Raw genomic sequence first — 19,874 nt, forward strand, 5'->3', positions numbered from 1 at the left:
ACAAAAAAGGTCCACATTAAGGTCCACATTATTGCACACAGTTGCCAAACTCCAAGGACCCACACACCTGTGATCCATACTCAGACAAACACCTAATATATATATACATACAGATGGAGAGGAAAGAATAATAATATTGGTAATAAAATTAAATAAACGGACAGGGTGAATTTAATTAGTTAGTACAAGGAAGCCTCTCAAAGTACAATAAGAACTTTTGTTCTGATCCCCCACCTATTGGGGGGTGGGGGGGTCAATCTTTTCCCACCAAAGCAAAATGAGACGCTGTGGAAGAAGTATGGTGAAGGCCACAATGGGTAGCTGAGATTTAGTAGTCCTTTGGCACCATCTTGGCTGTCACAGGGAATTCTTATACCTGAATGGTCAGTTTCATGATCCTTTGAACCATGTTTAAATAGTACTTCCTTTAGATTTCCTCCTTTATAACGTCTTGATTGTGTATGTCAATGACTGACACAACCAAGGATGGCTCCAGAGCAGCAAAAATAGCAACTCCTGCTTTTATAGAGGTGTTCACACCTGCTGATGATCTGTTGATCATACATATTTGATTAGCAGCACCAGGCTGACACTCTCTTAATTCCTTTAAAAGCAATAACTGGTGTACATTGTTTTTCACACGCTGCTTCTACCTTTTGGCTCAGGTTTTAACAAACAAATGATAATAAAAAAAATAATAATTACAGATATCTTGAGTTCTGGTTGACTAAAGAAGAAATGAAATCACAGATCTGCCCATCTTTTACAGCCGTTACCACCACGGCTTCTGCTTCTGCTTTGCTGAGCTGATAGACAACTGTTTTATTACCCTTAAATTAACACAGTGCATGGAGTCAGCAGTCAATCTAGAGAAAAAATAGGATAAAAAGCTTTGGTCCTTTAAACTGCAGAGTTTTACCCAACCACTTAATTTCTACTTGAGCCATGCTTATGTCACATCATTGTTACTTCCTGATAAAGAAACACTTAAAACAGGGGTGTCCAGCTCCGGGCTTCGAAGGCCACAATCCTACAGGTTTTTTATGTTTGCCTGCTCCAGCACACCTGACTCAAATTAATGAGTCATTGTGTAGAGCTTCATAGGCTGCTGGATCCTTTTAATTTGAATCAGGGGTGTTGGAGCAGGGATACATTGAAAGCTTTAGACACTTCTGATTTAAATTTATCCTGCACCTTTCTCAGCTCTGTGCCCTGGATGAAGACACCAACAGCAGACAAATATTTCAGTCTCAATGCTTGCCTTTGTTTGTGTGTGTGTGTGTGTGTGTGTGTGTGTGTGTGTGTGTGTGTGTGTGTGTGTGTGTGTGTGTGTGTGTGTGTGTGTGTGTGTGTGTGTGTGTGCGTGTGTGTGTGTGTGATACAGCCAGTCGTTTTCATCAATAAAAACTTAGTCTGCTCTTTTCTCTTATAGTAGGCGAGAGCTAATCAAAGAGACATAACAAAGACAAACAGAAGAAATAGGATCATTTAAAGATAGGTGCAATAAAGAGTGATGATAAAGTAGTAATCTTTTAAAGTTGAGTTTTTTCCTATCTATTTATACAATTTTCCATCCATAATGTATAAAAGTGTGTTTGTTGGCCTAGTCCCTAGTACATTTCTAAGACATTTAAGTTGTCTATTAATAAAATAGAATTTTTTTATTATTATTATTATTATTATTATTATTATTATTATTATTATTATTATTAATGATAATCATCATTATTGTAACTTTATTATATTAGGAAACACTTAGTGGTACATCTTCAGGAAATAATTACATTAAATGTATTCATACATCTGTTGAGTATCTTATTCATCGATCTTTTTATAAATATTTAGTTTTTTAGTTTTATTCTAAGTTAATTTATTTTATTTCAGTTCACTTCAAATTAATTTGTATAGCACATTTAAAAACAAACTTCAGTTGACCAAAGTGCTTCAAAATAACATCAGCAATCATAGATACAAAGAATACATATTCTTTTTTTTTTCTCTAGCATGTGTGCACTTAAATTACTTGATAAGGTATAGACAATTAAATATCTTGTTAATTTTGGACATAAAACAGCTGGTTACACTACTTGACCAACACTAAACAGCAGACAGAGATTCACAGATGATGACCATTTTTTTAATTAACAAAACATTTTCCTCAGAAGTTGGCTGAGACAAAAAGAGGAGCTAAACACAAGGTCAATATTGGACTTATTTAGATGTACCAAGTGAAAAAAAAAAACTCTAAAGGGAAGCAACTTCTTTTGAAACGCTTCCTACATGTAAAAGATCAGGAGGGCACACGCTTGAACACAACTACAGCAGTTATAATGTTAGACTATGAGTGAGGCCTTTCAGACCAGGCAAAAAATACACGTGCCCTCAGTTGTGGTCAGACAACTCTATGTATGACCTAGTTTGCCTCAAGCATAATGAACTCTTTTTCGTTTTAAGCTACAGTGCTTGAGCTATCTTTTACAGCTTTTGATCATCTGACTGTCATAAACACTGTCAAGCTTTTCTTCATCTTGTACACCTAAACATGACCAGCCCTTATTTCTGTCATACAAAAACACATTCAACTGTGTCTGAATCTATATCAAACCCTTCAAAAGAAAAAGGTTCATTCATCATGTATGCTGATCATTGCAGTGTATCCAAGGGATACCACCAACAATGTGTAATTATATTAATGGAAGCCCGTCTAACACTTCATCCAGGTAATGGTATAGGCTGCTATTCTGGGCAAAGCTTTTGGATAAAGCTAGGTCAATGCTCAGTGAGCTGAAAAATGGAGTCTGAGGCCCAATCTGTGTTTTTTAGAGAAATAATAGAAATGAACAGCAGAAATCTCATAGAGGAATCATCCATACACACCACAGTCAGAACACATCGGGACAAGGGCGGCATTGTACATGACTGACATCATTGTGATCCTGATCAAAACACCTGGTGGACAAGTGTTGTGTCATTGTGTCAATAACAGGACTGTCATCCTGAGAGCTTCCAAAGCTCAGAGGATCTGAAGAAAACTGGACATTATTCAGGAGTGACTCTTTTGTTGTGCATTTGAATAAACCTGCAGTTTCTGCCACAAATCAGTTTATTTAATTTCTGATGACTAAAATAAAAAAAAGTACATGCAACTAATAAACAGATATGCAGCATCCAAGTCATATCTTACATAAGCGACATCTGTGTTTGATCCTGAATATTTTCTAAAATGTGTTAAACAAGGATTGTAGCTGAAATTACAAGCTAAAAAACAGTAAAATAATAGCCCGCATCACCACCCTATAGCATGAATTCATGTTGGTGTTTCTGCAACATAATCAGGTTTGTATACACAATAAATAAAGAATGTGGCCAATGACCACAACAATCGCTAACCATGTATTAACCAAATGACTGTGTGTAATATGACAAGCCCACAAACTCCCATTTCAGCACTGTTTCTGGCTGTAGCAGGTATCAGTTTCAGGAAACATTATAGCAGCTAGCTGGAGAAAGCAATGGAGCTAAAGGGCCAGATGTTTTTCTAAAAGGTGAATGGAAACTAAAAGTGGAGATCAACTTGGTCTAATATCCTTTTAAAAAGTCAGAAACATTACAGCACTAAGTTGGACTTATTTGTAGTTTCAATGTCTTGATGTTGCTGACTTATCTTTCCCCCAAGTGACTAGAAAAGTCTGATAATGCAATGACATATTAAATGTGATCAGTCAAAGAATCTAATATACTATTAAATGTTCATTTCATACTGAAAATAAACCAATTACAGCAGCTTTTAGTACTGTATTTCCTTGAGTGGGTTTGACATAATACTAGTGGAACCAGGACTTTATGAACTGAACCAATACAGATATGCTAAATGTTTCTGGTTATGAAAAAAAATTTAATAAATGTTTTAAATATTTAAAAGTATTTAAACATTTAAACTTTGTTTCTTTTTTTTAAGCATGACTGTATTCGGATTTACTTTTTTTCTAAACAGTCTACAAATAATATACAATTATTAAAAGGTATAAACAGGAATATTCCGTTTACTCACACATTTAGTTTAACTATGACACAACTGAGCCCTGAGAAGTGCAACTGTGACTTACTCAAGTATTAATTTAGAAGATACATGCTTCTCCATATAAGATCCCCATAACTGAATCTCAAGCCAAGAGAGTGGCATCAACAAATAAATTTGGGAAAGAAATGAAATTTCCAAAATTGTAAGTCCTCCCCAAATGGTAGAAATCTGAAACAGCAAACCAGGTGATCAGGAGAAACAGCCTTGGCTGAAGCCTATCTCAGCTGTTATCAGGTGAGATACACCTGGACCAGGGGTGTCAAACTCCGGTCCGCAAGGGCCGGTATCCTGCAGGTTTTCATTGTTTCCCTGATTTCACACCTGAATACAATCAAATGGATCCAACAGCTTCTTGTCAACTTCTTCACAATAACCAATTAATTTTAGTCCAAGGGCTGCCAAAGGTCTCTACCTCTGAAAGAAGAGTTATTTCAACAGTATGTTCCTGCTTAAATTTTACCATTGTGAGGCAGTGTGTAAACTTACAATACCACAAAATTAACTTTCTTATCTGCATTCAAATCAGTAGATCATGTTTTAACAAATGAATAAGTCATGAGTGTTTAGAAACTATGATCAGCTCCCTCCCTCTCTTTTGTTAGCCTGTTGCTAGTGATCACTTCCCTCTGTAGTCAGCAAAAAGGGGTTTTAAACTAACCTTTACACAATTTCATAAAAAAAAAAAAAGTTTAAAAAGTAATAATCTGAGGCTGCTTTGTGTACACACAAACATCACTGCAGATGAGTGGAAACGTGCAAATCCATACTTCATATTGTCATTTTACTTAAGAATATTATCTTCATTTATCTTGTATTGTGCATTTATTTAGACAAATTTAGAATGTGATAAAGCATCATATGCATAAATCAGCCATTAAAATATATCAAACTTTGTGCATGATCCCTTGGACACAGCACAGCACGCAGCAAACATGAGACATATTTGCACAAACTAAATATTTTTATGTGTAGTTATAAACATACCCACCATTTCTCTTGGTTCAACCATGTCACCATCAATCAAATATTTCAGAAATATATTTAAGATATCTCTCAAACCTCTAATGTTTACAACAAATAATCCAGAACCCATAATGCTGTACAAGGCAGATATGTTGCATTCATCTCCACAGTCACATTGAATGTCATTTTAGTTTTCTCTTCTCTTGGGCAACACAGCTGCTCCCAGGTTAGCACTAACAAACTTATAAAAGCCAGGCATGGTGCATTAAAATATGTTTATGCTTGTTATAACCCAGCCTCGTGTCCCAGTGGGATCACAGTGTGTGGTATACTCACAGGTGACTTTATGGTGGGCTATTTGTATGCAACATCTCAATTATATTCCCACTGGGATCTAAAGTGTGTTCGTGGTACGCACAGATTACTCAGTGGTGAGTTTATGGGCACCATACTGCACTTAATGGTGTTTGTTAATCTCTTGAGACATCACCATAACATTCTTACAGGCCCGCACTGCTTGCGTTGTGTCTGCAGGGCTCAATGGTGAGTTTTCCGCTGACCTTATCGTTCTTTATGGCGTTTTTTATCTCCTGTAACAGCCTATGACTGGTGAAAGGGGGGGGGGGGGGGTTTGTTCGACAGCCTTTAAGTGGTCTGAAAACGGCTAGTCTGATATCTCAAACGCAACATCAGGGGTATTATGCCCATTACGTAACGCAATTTACGGAATACCCCACGGGCCAATTAACGGATAACGATATTTTGCAACAATGTTAGTAATCTGCCCGCCTTGCATAACGCCAGGGTCTGGATGCAGCGCAGCCTGGTATACTGGTAATGGATTGTAAACACGGGCTGCCTACAGGCCTCGGCTGCCTCAGATATTATTCTGATGGAGAAGAGCCACCTTCTCTCCCCGCCACCTGCAGAATGCGCAAGTCTCTAACAGCCCACTGCAGCCCCGTGGCCTCTTGATTTATTGCACTGCACACAACAGATAGCATAGGGTGTTTAAAGAAAATCCTTGCATATTAATGCAATGACAGTTTTGCCTGCTGAAAAAGCACATACAAATATGCATAGTGGCCTAGAAATAACACACTGACAGCCCCTCTGTATTGATTTAGATGAAGATGCACAGCACCTATTCGTTTTGGTTATTCAGCTCAAAATAAAATTATAATAATTGATAATAATAGTAAAAAAAGATGCTTACCTCCAGCGTTCGTATCTCTTTTTGTGTCAAGTCGTTGGATGTGGCACATTTGGTCCTTAAACCCTCCAAACTAGAAATGCTTATGTCTATCATATTTTGCACCAACTCGCACTGCTGCAAGGCTTTCTGCAAACTAAGATGCTGCTCCTCGCTTTTTGTCATCTCCTCGTTCATAGTTTAGCGAGCAGTGGATGTTATTTTCCCTTTGCACTTCCAAAAAGAAAAAGAAAAAAATAGTAATAGTAATTCAAAAAATAACCGTGGAGGAGCCCACAGAACAGAGCAACCTGCAAAACGCCATGAAACGAGATGTTGTATGATTAGAGACGATGTTTGAACCGAGAGAGAGTCGACTCCATTGCAACAACAGTGCTCGTAGTTCCTGCTGGATCATCAAGGTGTCTCTAAATCAAACACAATATGAAGATACTGAACGGGACTACACGGTTTGCCTCCGCATCCATTGGGTGTCCCTTCCTCTCAAATTGATGTTGAGGGGGGAAAAAAAAGACATAAAGAAAAAATAAAGAAAGATGCTGCTCAGCGCATCATAAACGGGCGGATCGGGAGGAAAGCCTGGTGGTTTTAAAGGTGCTGATGTGTGGATTGGATGCAGGTACTCCCTGTCTCCCTTGGCAGCAGCTGCATCCCGGTTCGCTCCCACCACACCGACATGTTTCCTGTCAATCAAACCCACAGCAACAGCATCGCAGCGGCCAGGCTCCGTCGTGAGGGGCCGCTCTCGCGAGATCATAGACGAGCGCAGTGAGGTTCAGTCTCTTCTGAGAAGTACATGCTTGTTCTATTCTATTCTATTCTATTCTACAGTCATTTAGCAGACGCTTTTATCCAAAACGACTTACATTTGAGAGTAAGAACAACACAAGCAAGAGTTCAAACAAGATGGGACATCATAATTAAGTGATAGTCAGACTGCTTTGAGTCCAGTTGGACCCAGGTGCTGTCATGTAGTGCTAGAGGCAGTGCATATAAGTTTGGATTTTGTTTGTTTTTTTAAGTTTTTTTGTAGTTTGTTAGTCATTTTGTTTAAATACAACATCACGATTTCATCAACTTGGGCATAAGTTGATGAAATCAAATAACAATATGAGTGACTGTTGTAACTGGTGAATTTTTGCACTGACTGGATCAACCTTGCACAGTTAAACTCCTCATCTTCACTACTAATCATTGCACTGGACTATATTATCCGCTGGCTATTCTCACTCTTACTGTGTATAGCTAAATATCTCCTTGTATAAGTCTTGTAAATATTGAAATTTTTATACTGTTTTTCATTTTTTGCTACCTTAAGAAGCACAACTGCTAAATGACTGTATTGCTGCAACACCTAAATTTCCCAGCTTGGGATAAATAAAGTACTTCTATCTATCTATCTATCTATAAGTGCACACAGCGTATTCAGTACCTGGTTGAGCCAAAGAGCTTGTTGATTATTGTCTGTGTGTTCTTGTGAGTTACATGTGTTTAATTGCGTGTCTTATTCCTCAAATTCATCTTCTTGCAGAAAAAAATCTCCGTCACAGTGAGAATAATTAAAATAACACGATGACAACTTCATATGATCAAATCAAAGCTTGAAATGAAATGAGTATAGTATGATGATCATGACTGGAAGCTTGGCACCAACAAATCAGGATGCTTTGAAGATATCTACAGATTAATCTGAATGGTGAGTAAATTAACTAAGATGATAAATTACTGTTTCTGTGAGGCCAAATTATTTTTGTAAAGTGTATTTAGTCTATGTGGCTGTTCTACTTTTTTTTTTTATGTATTGACCACTATAAGATGAGCTTCTTAGACAAGAGGCCAACACACCGATTTGTTTTAAGGAATCACAGTCCATAGAGGTCGAGTGGTTCTCCTTAAATTGCAATATATTAAATTTCTTTAGTTGCAATAACTCCTCCAAAGTTATGAGCCTAGTGTTCAGATGGCTAATAATCAACACAGAGCATGTATGGCTTAAATCAGGCACACTTCAAAATTAAATTTGACATTTAAGGCTGGCAGATAAGCCAAAGAATAAGAAAAGTCATATAGGATTCGGTGGAGTAAAGGTGCATCTACTACGGGAATAGACTGTTTTTTTTTCTATTTAAATAGATGTGAGCGCAGGTCTTTAGACATCAGTACCATGATATTTACTCTATGCAGATTTAAATCATCACTTCTGAAAGAGACCAATTTAGCGTGAGTCTGATTGGTTTTAACGTTCATATAAAATTGGTGCCAATTTATTCTTTTAACTGAACAAAGTGTACAAAAAAAGAGTACTTAATTTTCTGTATTTTATACTGCCTGCTTAATTAAGCCAGCAGCGTCTACAGTGTGCAACGTCATCATGGGCCCGCCCAAAGTGAGGCCTGATTGGCTGTACGAAGTGACGTTTGACGCACATTTTGTCAGTGAGCGCGGCAAACAAGACAGGCAACAGTAGAAAACGACGTAGCAAAAACTTTGAACGCGTATACTCACCTTGTTGTTTTATTCGTACTGGACGGAACACATGGCGTCTACCAGTAAACCGTCTTTACAGAGCAAAAATTTACCATGGTGAGCTAAAAGTCTGTATATCACACAGATGTTAAAGCAGTTAGTAGCTACTAGCTAGCTAACGTTCCTGCTATGGGTATAAGCTAGCTGCTGACCTTGTAGCTTTGCAATATATTTACAAAGATGGCAGGAAGATCCACATAAAATGCTTTGCTTAGATCGGTGTCATTGTGGTAGCACTTCATGCAACTGGTTATTTGTTGCCGTGTCAACAGTTGTGAATTGTTTGATTATATAATATTTTTGTAAATACACAAACTGTAATCAAGTACTGTTAGCTTCCAGCATTACATAAAGTAGGTTTTCTGGGTCAAGAAGCTGCTTCTCCGTAATGTTTTAGTCCTGCTCCGAAGTAACCACATAAAACGACCTAAGCCAGGGGTGTCCAAAGTCGGTCCTCGAGGGCCGCTGTCCTGCAGGTTTTCAGTGTTTCCTGTTTCAACACACCTGACTCGAATTAAATAGATCCAGCAGCCTATTAAACTTTCCACAATGACTCATTGATTTGAGTCAGGTGGTTTTGGAGCAGGAACACATCGAAAATCTGCAGGATTGTGGCCCTCGAGTACCGGAGCTGGACACCTCTGTCCTAAGCATTAGTCATTTAGCAACAGGAAGTATTTATCGTTGACTGAAGCATAAAAAGATGTGTCTGCTTCATTTTCCAGGGTTGAAAAATACAGACCTCAAACACTTGATGATTTAATTTCACACAAAGATATTCTGAGTACCAGTAAGTATGTACACTGCAGCAGTAAAAATGCTGTGTCCTCTATATTGAGGCCTCAGTCTTATAAAATCCAACAGCAAAACTTAAGTTATAACGCAACAATCCGAGTGATAACTGTTTCTGCTGTCTGCTAGTGAGTCCTAGTTTCTCTATTTTGCTTTAGACTTTTGTTGTACTGATCTAATCTATCTAATGTTTTAAAGTAATATTACTGTTGCATCATGTCTCTGTGTATGTAACTTATTTTCATTTCTTCAGTCCAGAGGTTCATCAGTGAGGACAAGCTTCCCCACCTCCTATTCTATGGCCCCCCTGGAACAGGTAAAACCTCCACAATCCTCGCCTGTGCTCGGCAGCTGTACAAGGACAAAGAGTTCAACTCCATGGTGTTAGAGGTACACAGCAAGTCTTCGTTGCAATTTTTTTTATTAAAATTGGAAGGGTTTATGACCATGTAAGGGAGAGATCTCATGGTTTTTTAATTTCTGCATTGAAGCTTGATTTTGTTTTGTAGCTGAATGCATCAGACGACAGGGGCATTGATGTTGTGCGAGGTGCTATTCTGAGTTTTGCTAGCACCAGAACCATATTCAGGTGAGACTTAAAAATCTGTCATTAACACTCTTTATGTATCTTTTATGGATAAGTTGATGCCTTCGAAGCTTGAGTTTTGTTTATTTTTAAGTTAGTAACTACAGGAATTACAAGTTGCTTTCTGTTTGTCTGCCTCTCTTGTCCTCCAGGAAGGGCTTCAAGTTGGTGATACTGGACGAAGCCGATGCCATGACCCAGGATGCCCAGAATGCATTGCGGCGAGGTGAGCCATCTGTTCGCTTGGGCGGTGCCCACTGTGAGCTACATGGCTCACTGAGCAGACACATAATTTGGCTGCCTGTAAACTTTGGAATATGTTCAGGAAGATTTGAACTACAAATTACATTTGGTTATAATCATTTATTTATTTATTAATTCGTCCTCAGAGATATTTTTCAGCTGTAACTTGGAGGCATGGATTGGAACGAAAAATAGATTGTTTTTAGCAGCTTCTATTGCGCTATATGAAATTTCAATCTGACAGGAGGATTTTTAAGGTAATTTGTGACTGATTTTATATGATTACGCATTGTAATTATGGTACAGGCAATACAACCCCATAAAACTGCATTAGTCATTTGTTTTTAAAAGTTAAATACATCTGAGAACCTAAAAAGAAAGCTGAGACATGAACAGATCTGACACCTGTTTTTACTGCAGGATACTTGGATGTAACAGTTCATTTTTAACATTTATTAAACCCAGTGGTCTCTAATATGACTTTTTTTTTTTTTTTTTTTTTTTTTTTTTTTTTTTTTTTTAACTTTGATGCCAATGTCTCTGTCTGTCTAAGTGATCGAGAAGTTCACAGAAAATACCAGATTCTGTCTCATCTGCAACTACCTCTCCAAGATCATCCCGGCCCTGCAGTCTCGCTGCACCAGGTTCCGCTTTGGACCACTGTCCCCGGATCAGATGATCCCTCGTCTGGAGCACGTTATCCAGCAGGAGAGGTGAGGAAATGTGTGTAGTAAGTCAGTAAATATCCCCTTTACTTAGAGAGCATTCAAAAATACAAAAATAAGTGATACACTTGCAACACGTGTGCAGAAAGTGTTGGATTTTAGTTTCTCAGTGTTGTTTTACGAGTGGTTTGGGATTCTCAGGCACAAAACAGAAAAGATGGTGCTGCCATATTTTGGATCAGTTTCACAAAACATACACGCCTTTCTGTGAGTTATGTTGAAAAACAGGAAATTATAATTTGGGATCAATCGTCAGTTGAGGCCTGAAATTTGATTACTTCTATCATGCGTGCACATGCAAGACGACAGAAATGAAGACATTTTATAATAATTTGGATTCTACACCATCTAGCTATAAGAAAGAACCCCATACTGCTTTTCCGAGTAGTAGCTATTTGTATTTTCCTTCTTTAACTGGTACTATCTCTGAATTATTTTGATACCACTTTTACCTTTTTATAGTTTCTATTTGTACAGCGTTATCACAGTTTGATAATAATGTATTCTTGTAAAATTATAGTAAGGTCATATTTGAGTTCATCATTGATCCAGCTGTTCACTTCAGCAAATCTTTTTGTGGCAGCGTTGACGTCACTACAGATGGCATGAAGGCTATCGTGACCTTATCATCTGGTGATATGAGAAGGTCACTCAACATCCTGCAGGTACAGAGAAAAGCTCATCGCGATCACTGTTTTCAATCTGACTTTAGCATTAACTTTCATGCTCGTACTGTGTTTGAAAATAGCCACAATGTTTATCTTTATTATCCGATATTCTAATTGTTAGAGGGGTAATTTGCTGACTGTGCTCTGTCTTTTGTGATTTCAGAGCACCAGCATGGCGTACGGGAAGGTCACAGAAGCCACAGTGTACACCTGCACAGGCCAACCCCTCCGCTCAGATATAGCAAACATCCTCGACTGGTGCCTCAACAAAGACTTCACATCTGCATACAAACGTATCCTTCGTCTCAGCTCGTCTTTTAGAACAATGCATCCTGTTCTTCATGTTCAAGACATTTCTGCATAGCAACTGATGAAACTGAAAGTCAGTAGAAGCTATTTTGTAGCTAAATGTTTATAAAATATACCAGAAATCATCACCGCTATATATTCTCCAAGTGTCTGGCATAATTCAGTTTCAAAATTTATCAAATCCATTCACTATATGTTGAGTTTGCAATCTTGCGATTCTTTGACATCTTTGTCACAGAAATCCTTGAGCTGAAGACTTTAAAAGGTTTGGCTCTGCAAGATATCCTCACGGAGGTGCATCTGCTCATTCACAGAGGTAAGTTGCATTTTCAGCTTCCTTAAGTTTCAGTTTTTGTTGCCACTGCAAATCAAATTTCTAGTAGAAACTGAAACTGGGGAAGCAAAATCCTGCCCAAAAAACACATTTGGGTATGTCCGGCTAAATTTTTAGGTCCATCAGTTTTTACCAGCATCACTCTCAGCACCTCGTTTTAATACTTTTTACGAACTGAACTAAATTAAACTAAATGTTTCCAACTTTAAAATGGCTCATGCAACTGTGCTGCTTGTGGAAAATTTCCCTTGCCAGATTTATGTTTAATCTTTTTCATGAAAATTATAAACTTGGACGTAAATGTGCAAATCAGGCGAAAATCCAGTCTTACATGAGAGAAATATTCAACGCATTGGTCCAGCCAAGAAAAAGTTCGTCATACCTGTGAGACTAAAGCATAAGGATGGTTACTGTGGAGTTATAGGATGACGAGTTTGGCACAAAATGGCTGTTTAGTTTAATAATTTTAAATCTTGTTTTCAGTGTGCCTTGTTCTAGTTTCTAAATAAATTTTTCTCTATTCAAGTGGACTTCCCTCCAGCTATTCGGATGGGTCTGCTAATCAAGTTAGCCGACATAGAGTGAGTGTGATGTTTTCTCTGTTTACAAGTAATGGCATTATTTTATGTTAACATGAATGCATCTACATGTTGATTTAAAAAAAAAAAAAGTTTTTACCCATCTTGTGCATTTTAGACACCGGCTCGCTTCAGGGACCAACGAGAAGATCCAGCTGAGCTCCATGGTGGCGGCTTTCCAGGCAGTGAGAAACCTCGTGGTCAGTGAGGCCTCTTAGAGGATCATCTTGCTCATAATGAAGTTTTTTGTTCATTCAGCCCACAGCAAAGAGAAACAGTCACCTCAATTTTTACCACAATAAAGTACGGAGTGGAGTTCATGGTTGCATCCTTAGCTTAAGTTGTATTATTGCTCTTTAACTAGCATCTTTGCCTCTAACTGACATGTCTTGGTCAGATTAATAAAAAATGTCAGAACTATGAGGAATGAAGCCGTAAAGAGCTGAGAACAGGTTGCTTTACTTTTCAGCTATTAAGCGATTATACTGATAAACTCTCCTGTAACAGACCAAGGTCATCAGCAGAATCACTACACTTTTCTTTAGGGTAGAAAATGCGTGTCCTTGGGCCTCTGATGCATGAGTCCCTCCACGCTGACTCTGCTGTGGATGCGTGGAACAAATGCCAGCAGCTGAGTGAATCACATCTAAGGTGGAAAGCGGTTATCTGTGGCCCAAAACAGATTCAAATGTAGGCACTTGAAACAAATGTATTGGTGTCAAATTAATCTGTTTGTAAAAAAAAAATTGATCCATGAACATGTAAATGTGTTTTAATCTGTTTAATAAAACATTTTCCTACAAGTTTATCTTCTATCAGTTAACATGTGCAGGTACAGCAGCAGTGCTTTCTTATAATGAACATAGGAATTAAAAATGCATAAACATTTTCTATTTACACAATAAATTAGCAATATAAAATGATATTCAAGTCAGTGATGTGAACATTTAGTTAACGCATCTTATTAAAGCGGTAGTGCAATATATTAACCTTAAATGTAGGAATGTTGCATCTAAAATAGATTATAGTAATAAATGGTTACGATCAGTTTAGCTTTTGAAGTATCTATTAAAAAACAAAAAGGCCATTTCAATCACTAGTGTTTGTCAGGAAATATTTCTTTTTTTTTTTATTTGTGTTCCCTTTTAACTCTCCAAGTCCTCTTCATCTGAGGAGCAGCAGGTCTTGAGGCATTCAGGGATGTTTTTGTAGGTGAGGTACTCAAGGATCCTCTTGGGGAGGGGCAGCGCTTCAATCTGGTGTGTGGAGATTGAGTGGCGCAGGATAGAGCGGCACAGGTGGCACAAGCTGGGCACCGCCCTGGGTGCGATCCAGAACCTCACATGGCCGTCTCTGGTTCTGCAGAGAGATGGGTTTGAATGGTCAGTGTTGTGATCAGATAGAACAGGTTACAGAGGGTTGGGTTTTCTTAGAAAAGTGTTTTTCCTTAATGGAAAAGATGTGCTTTACTTTCCACTGATAATCTCATGAAGGAAGGCTGTGTCTTACCAATTCACAAATTACCATTTGAATTACACATCAACAGTGATGATTAGATCATTTTCAAAAGGTAAAACATGAGCAGACAGATTTAGGAAATGTGCAGTGAATGGATGTAAAAAAATTTAACCTTCTGGTTTGTATTTTTTTTTTTTTTAATCCACAACATCTTGTTGCAACATTTGGTTATACAAGTTCCCATGTATTTACTATGGTACGAGTCTTTAAAGTTTAAGACTCAAATTTAAATGGAAATAAAAGTGCAAAGATAAATATTGTAGTTACTGAATTTTCAAGTGAATGAAATGAAAAAGCACAGCTGACAGAAGGCAAAAGCTGACACAGGAAATGATCTATTCATCCATCCATTACATCAAACTGCAACATGCATGTCCAAAGCAAACAAATTCTTCTCCATTTTTTCCTCTAAATAAAAGTAGAATTAAATATAGTCGAGAATATTTAGGCTCTGTTACATGCCAACTGAAAAAAGAAAGTATGCAGCATGTTTTTAGTACAGATAACCATAACAGAAATGTTCTAACCATCATGCGTGTGTTCACATCATTTAATAAACAGAACATAATTTGATAAATAAAGATAAACAATTGGTTTTTTTTACCCAGTGGCAACAACACCCCCTTGTGGATGATAGTTGCAGCACAGCCCATTAGAGTCTCTGTCTCTTTTTGTCTGCATCGTCATTCGTCTGTCTCCAGGCTTCCAGATGCGAAGAGCTCTGCAACCAACGCATTTGTTTAAAACTATTTGTCCAGCGTGGTGAATGTTTATTCTATAGCACATTTATAAAGTCACTCACCTGTCATCAGTCACTATTGCTAGATGGAGACCGTTGGGAGAGAACTGTATTGCTGAGATTTGGTTTTGCCCGTAATCATCAAAGTAGTCTCTGTAAATAAATAGCAAAAGACATAAAGACATACATTCCGATGCAGCATCAGATGAAAGCATCTGAAATGGAGTCAGGGGTAAATTTGGAAAGCACAAACTTGAAAGTGAGCACAGGTGGTAAACGTACGCCAGAGTGGCCAGTTTCTCTGCCGTGTACGGGTCCCAGAGGTCGATCCACCAGCTGGAGCCACTGAAGGCTGCGGTGGCGAGTATAGCCCCGTCTGGAGAGAAGTCACAGGAGGACAGGAGGCACAGGGTCTTTTGTGTCCCTCCTGTCAGGTTCCTGATGAACGTATATGAGCGGAGACTCCACAGGCACACCATCTAATCAAAAAGGAAGTCATGGGGTTCAAGAATCTTCATATATTGGTGTAAGGACTGATTTTCATTTGCAAATTTACTCTAGACTTTAGGCACGTCATTCTTCTCGGCAGGAACCACTTTAGTAGTTACAGAGCTAGAAATATCAAGTAATATGACTCTCTGTGACGTTCTAGCTCTGTCAGCGGGACAGGATGAAACGCAGTGAATCGTAAACAGTCTTCGTCATCTTAAAGCCTGGAATTACGTCATTTTAAGCTGCAACTGAGCATGTGTTATATTTGCAGCTTCACGGGCATGTAAAGAGCCTGTGCTGCTCCAAATAAATTAAACAAAGATGCAAAACTGTTTAGTTTTGTCACAACTCAGGAGCTAATGAAAAGATCAAGTTCTGCTTGGGAGCAACAAATATCTCTGCACGTCTTAAAAGCCAAAGAAAAAGCGAAAATACTCTTTTTTTTTTTACTGGTGGAAATTAAAAATAACCATCAAGGTGGATGATGAAAGGAAGCTTTCAGACAGCTTTGTCACTGAGACATAAAGATAATGTACATAAATAGCATTATTCAGACTATTCAGTAATGTAGAATTTGGTGTCTTGGTGCTGCAGTATCTATCACTGACCTGAGTAGTACACAACACGGTTGCAATAAACCAACTTACTCTGTCAAATCTGCCAACAGATGCAATCATGCTGCAGTCAGATGACACGCTGCAGCAGTTGATCCAGTCTTTATGGCCGGAAAGCACCTGCACCTTTTTACCTGAAAACACACGGGAGAATCTGACCGAGCTGAAATTTATAATACGCAATCAGCTCCTGAAGCAAAGAAGGGAACATTTTGTTCAGTTCACAATAATAAAGTGGAGGGCAAGTGATGACCAAACAGAAAGCAGCTGCAGTACAGTATGAGGATCTGTTTGCAGAAGCTTGACAGGTGGAGTCTTGATGTCAAAAAAGTTCATTAGACATCTGCTGCAAAGACTTGCCTCCAAAACAATGACTTGAGCACAAAAATTTACTGTTAGAGCCAAAACATGCAAAAGTCTGAAGCCACTCCTCGTGGTTTGGTTGGCCTCCAAGGAGCAAGAGTTTCTTGTAATATTTTAAAGTGATCTTGAGCAATAGTTCACTACACTTTTAGAAGATCTTGGTTGTATTTTCACTTAGTAATATAGAAAGAAATGAGATCTAGATCAAGACTGCTCCTCAGTCCTGTATAATGTCATAATGGTAAGAATAAATGAGAATAACTGCTGCATGGCAATTTAATTTATAACATTTTCCATCATAAAAATAAACACCAATCTCCTTATACTGTAAGTATTGTCTGCATAGATGTTTAACAAGAAGCAGAATCATATTAATAAGTATGGTCTGGTATCTCAAGATTAACAGAAAATATCACAAAACAAGTTAAGTTGTTTACAGAACACAAGAGTCTCATATACATATCGATATTCTTTTAAAAACAAAATAAAGTATGTGCACCTTTGTGAGCAAGATCCCAAATCCTCAACGTCTTGTCCCGAGAGGATGATATGAGCATGAGCGTCCCATTCTGGGGGAAAACCAGGTCCCTCACAACACCTTCGTGGCCATGGAGATCAAATACAGCATTCCCTGCAGACACAGCATTAGCAGTTAAAAGAAATCCGCCAGGCGTTATTTCCTGGCAGCACACATGACGTCTACATCAGAAGTACGGGCCTCACCTGTTAACACATTCCAGATCTTTATCACCCCGTTCTCTAAACCTGTGGCCAGAAGCAGACTGTTTTTCCCTTTTGGTGCTTTTTTAGCTGGACGTGCCGATGCGGTCGATTTGGGAGGTCTGGGTCCGAAGGCGAGGCCCCACACCGGGTGACCACAACTGAAGCTCTTGTCTGCTCGGTCAGTCTCGCCATCCTGAGCCTCTCTGTGGGTGACAGCAGCCTCAAATATGCAGATACCAAATGTAGGCGGCGTGCAGCACAGAGTTTATGATCAAATGATGCTGCGGGGTATGCTGCCAACACCACATTTGGAAAAGCTTGTGTTGTTTGGTCATTTCAATGGAAAGTAAGAAACTAATAACATCTATGTGGAATTTTCTTATTCAAAACTGCTGCTTTTTTTCTTACTTTAACTTACAAGATGCAGGCATTTTTCTAAAATGCCTCTAAAAGCCATTTAGAGTAGACTTTAAAAAGAAAAAAGCAGGATATGCTTTAAAACTGAGCTAACTTTTAACTGAACCTACAGTTAAAACTCAGAAGGTTTCTGTTTTTCTCACACAGCTGCCATACACCGAGCAAACGGCTCCCAAAAGGAGCAACTTTGGACTCTGTTTCATCTAAAAACACTGGGATATGGAGGAGGTGCAGATTGAACTGCAAACCGTAAGTATGTGGGTAACCAGTTGTTCCAACTAAGAAAGAATCCATGCTGCTCATAAAATACATATGTGCATGAAGTCCATTAATTCTATTCATGGATGCATTTGATTTCAGTTGGTTTTAATTATTTAACACTGAGAATGTTTAGTTTTATACTGCTATAAGCCATTACTGTTATCTGTCATGTACCTGGCATTTGTCTGGCTGAATACTGTATGAGTAATACAATTTTAAGGCTGAGTTGCTTAATATGAAAAAAAAAAAAAAGCCATCTCAAAAACCAAAGTGGCAGTGGCCAAAATCCTAATTTTAGCTAAACCAATGGTAAAATCATGGAGGTGATGTATTTTTCATTTATGAAAAATATCAAGCTTATTAGATTATTTCAGTTTTAAATTTTCAGAAAGCTCAAGTTTCTTGGGGACCACTACCCTGCATGTTTAAGAACAGGGCTACTCAATCCAGTCCTACTAGCTGCTAGTAGGAGCCCTGTTATAGAGGAGCCCATACTTTAACACACCTGACTCAAATGAATGGCTCATTAAGGGGCCTGCAAAGAACTTGATGAGCATTTCAATTAATCTGCATCAGGAGTGCTGGAGTTGAAAAGAAGTGAAACATGCAGGGCAGTGGTCCCCAAGGACCAGGACAGAGAAACATTTAGATAGCCAAATATTTGAAAAACATCATGCAACGTCTTCACTGAATATATATACATTTTTCTTTAAATACTAATAATTAATTCTCATGGCCAATAATTTGATTATACTTGGCTTTCATCACGCTGAGATTCAGACTATTTTAATGCAACTTCCCACTCGACTGCAAAGGTGAAAACTCCGCAGAGGAGGCAGAATGACAAATGGCTTGCCTGGGCATGTCTTCAGAACACCAATTATGGTAAAGCAATTATATAATATTTCAACAATTGTCTTAAACTTAACGTTTGTGTGTTAATTTATCTATATATTGAATAATTTGAGGTGTTGATAATCTATGTTAGAGAAAAAGTTTCAATAAGGTCTTTCTATAGTTCTAGTACTAAAAGGCTAGAATGTACGAGGGAAACCTGAATGCATCACGTCATGATTAAATGTACAGGTCAACCTACTCGGAGTCGAGAGGCCAAGCGACCACCCAGACGATCCCATGTCCCATCGACCAGGCGAACCAAGCTCCGTCCGGGGAGAAGTCCACGCTCCAGGTCTCGCATCCTGCCCGGTCCAGCAGGGACGGAGGGCGCCTGGTCTTCAGCTCCAGCAGAAGCGCCGGGTCTGACGCTGGGGGAGGATGGAGGAAAAACGGCACAAAATCAGTGTTTGACAAATTCATGCTTCGCTGACCCTGACTGCAGGTCGTTTCGCCTCGATATCTAACACCCCTCTTTTCTATAGCTCTCCTCCTGTAGGGTCATGACGGAGCGCTGCGATGACCAGGCTCGGATATATTTTTATTTTACTTACACGCTGGGTGCAGCTCCGTGTTGCTGTCCATGGAGCACATCTTTTCTTCTTCACATTCTTCGCTTTTAGGAAAGATGTCCTGAATTTGTCCCCTCTGTGTGACAGCAGCCGTCCATTTAGACGAAGGCACGAGGATACAGTGTTTACGTCCGCGCGGAGATGGGACTCCTCTGCTCCTGATATCAGGTGTCCGCTATGTGGAAAAATGTACGAGCGGAGTTACGAACCTTTCAGCTGATTTCCTGGTGTCTGAGTCACTTCGTACTATTGGCTGCAGTATT

At 38.7% G+C, this 19,874-nt stretch overlaps 3 protein-coding genes across 5 annotated transcripts in view; 1 reads left to right on the forward strand and 2 right to left on the reverse strand.

Moving 5' to 3' along the window:
- The window catches only part of ksr2 (kinase suppressor of ras 2), a 159,661-nt gene extending 152,628 nt beyond the window's left edge, over positions 1 to 7,033 (reverse strand). For all 3 annotated transcript variants that reach the window (XM_042000638.1, XM_042000637.1, XM_042000636.1), the window contains exon 1: positions 6,261 to 7,033. In XM_042000638.1, coding sequence (XP_041856572.1) covers positions 6,261 to 6,434 — 174 coding nt within the window. In that variant the 5' untranslated portion in view covers positions 6,435 to 7,033. The remainder of the gene's footprint in view (positions 1 to 6,260) is intronic.
- Positions 7,034 to 8,672: 1,639 nt separating this feature from the next.
- rfc5 (replication factor C (activator 1) 5) lies at positions 8,673 to 13,821 on the forward strand. The gene is made up of 11 exons (XM_041999906.1): positions 8,673 to 8,840; positions 9,509 to 9,573; positions 9,829 to 9,965; positions 10,085 to 10,164; positions 10,314 to 10,387; positions 10,958 to 11,117; positions 11,713 to 11,794; positions 11,961 to 12,090; positions 12,345 to 12,422; positions 12,967 to 13,021; positions 13,137 to 13,821. The coding sequence occupies exons 1-11, from the start codon at positions 8,794 to 8,796 to the stop codon at positions 13,234 to 13,236; spliced, it is 1,008 nt and encodes a 335-aa protein (XP_041855840.1). The 5' UTR covers positions 8,673 to 8,793; the 3' UTR covers positions 13,237 to 13,821.
- A 251-nt stretch (positions 13,822 to 14,072) lies between these two features.
- Positions 14,073 to 19,845, reverse strand: wsb2 (WD repeat and SOCS box containing 2). Its single transcript, XM_041999905.1, has 9 exons — positions 19,594 to 19,845; positions 19,242 to 19,410; positions 17,468 to 17,670; positions 17,244 to 17,375; positions 16,415 to 16,515; positions 15,558 to 15,754; positions 15,339 to 15,428; positions 15,141 to 15,257; positions 14,073 to 14,377 (listed from the first exon to the last, which is right to left on the reverse strand). The coding sequence occupies exons 1-9, from the start codon at positions 19,631 to 19,633 to the stop codon at positions 14,164 to 14,166; spliced, it is 1,263 nt and encodes a 420-aa protein (XP_041855839.1). The 5' UTR covers positions 19,634 to 19,845; the 3' UTR covers positions 14,073 to 14,163.
- Between the last annotated feature and the right edge of the window lie 29 nt (positions 19,846 to 19,874).

The sequence above is a fragment of the Melanotaenia boesemani genome, chromosome 11 (assembly GCF_017639745.1).
Source record: "Melanotaenia boesemani isolate fMelBoe1 chromosome 11, fMelBoe1.pri, whole genome shotgun sequence".
NCBI classification, from domain to species: domain Eukaryota; kingdom Metazoa; phylum Chordata; class Actinopteri; order Atheriniformes; family Melanotaeniidae; genus Melanotaenia; species Melanotaenia boesemani.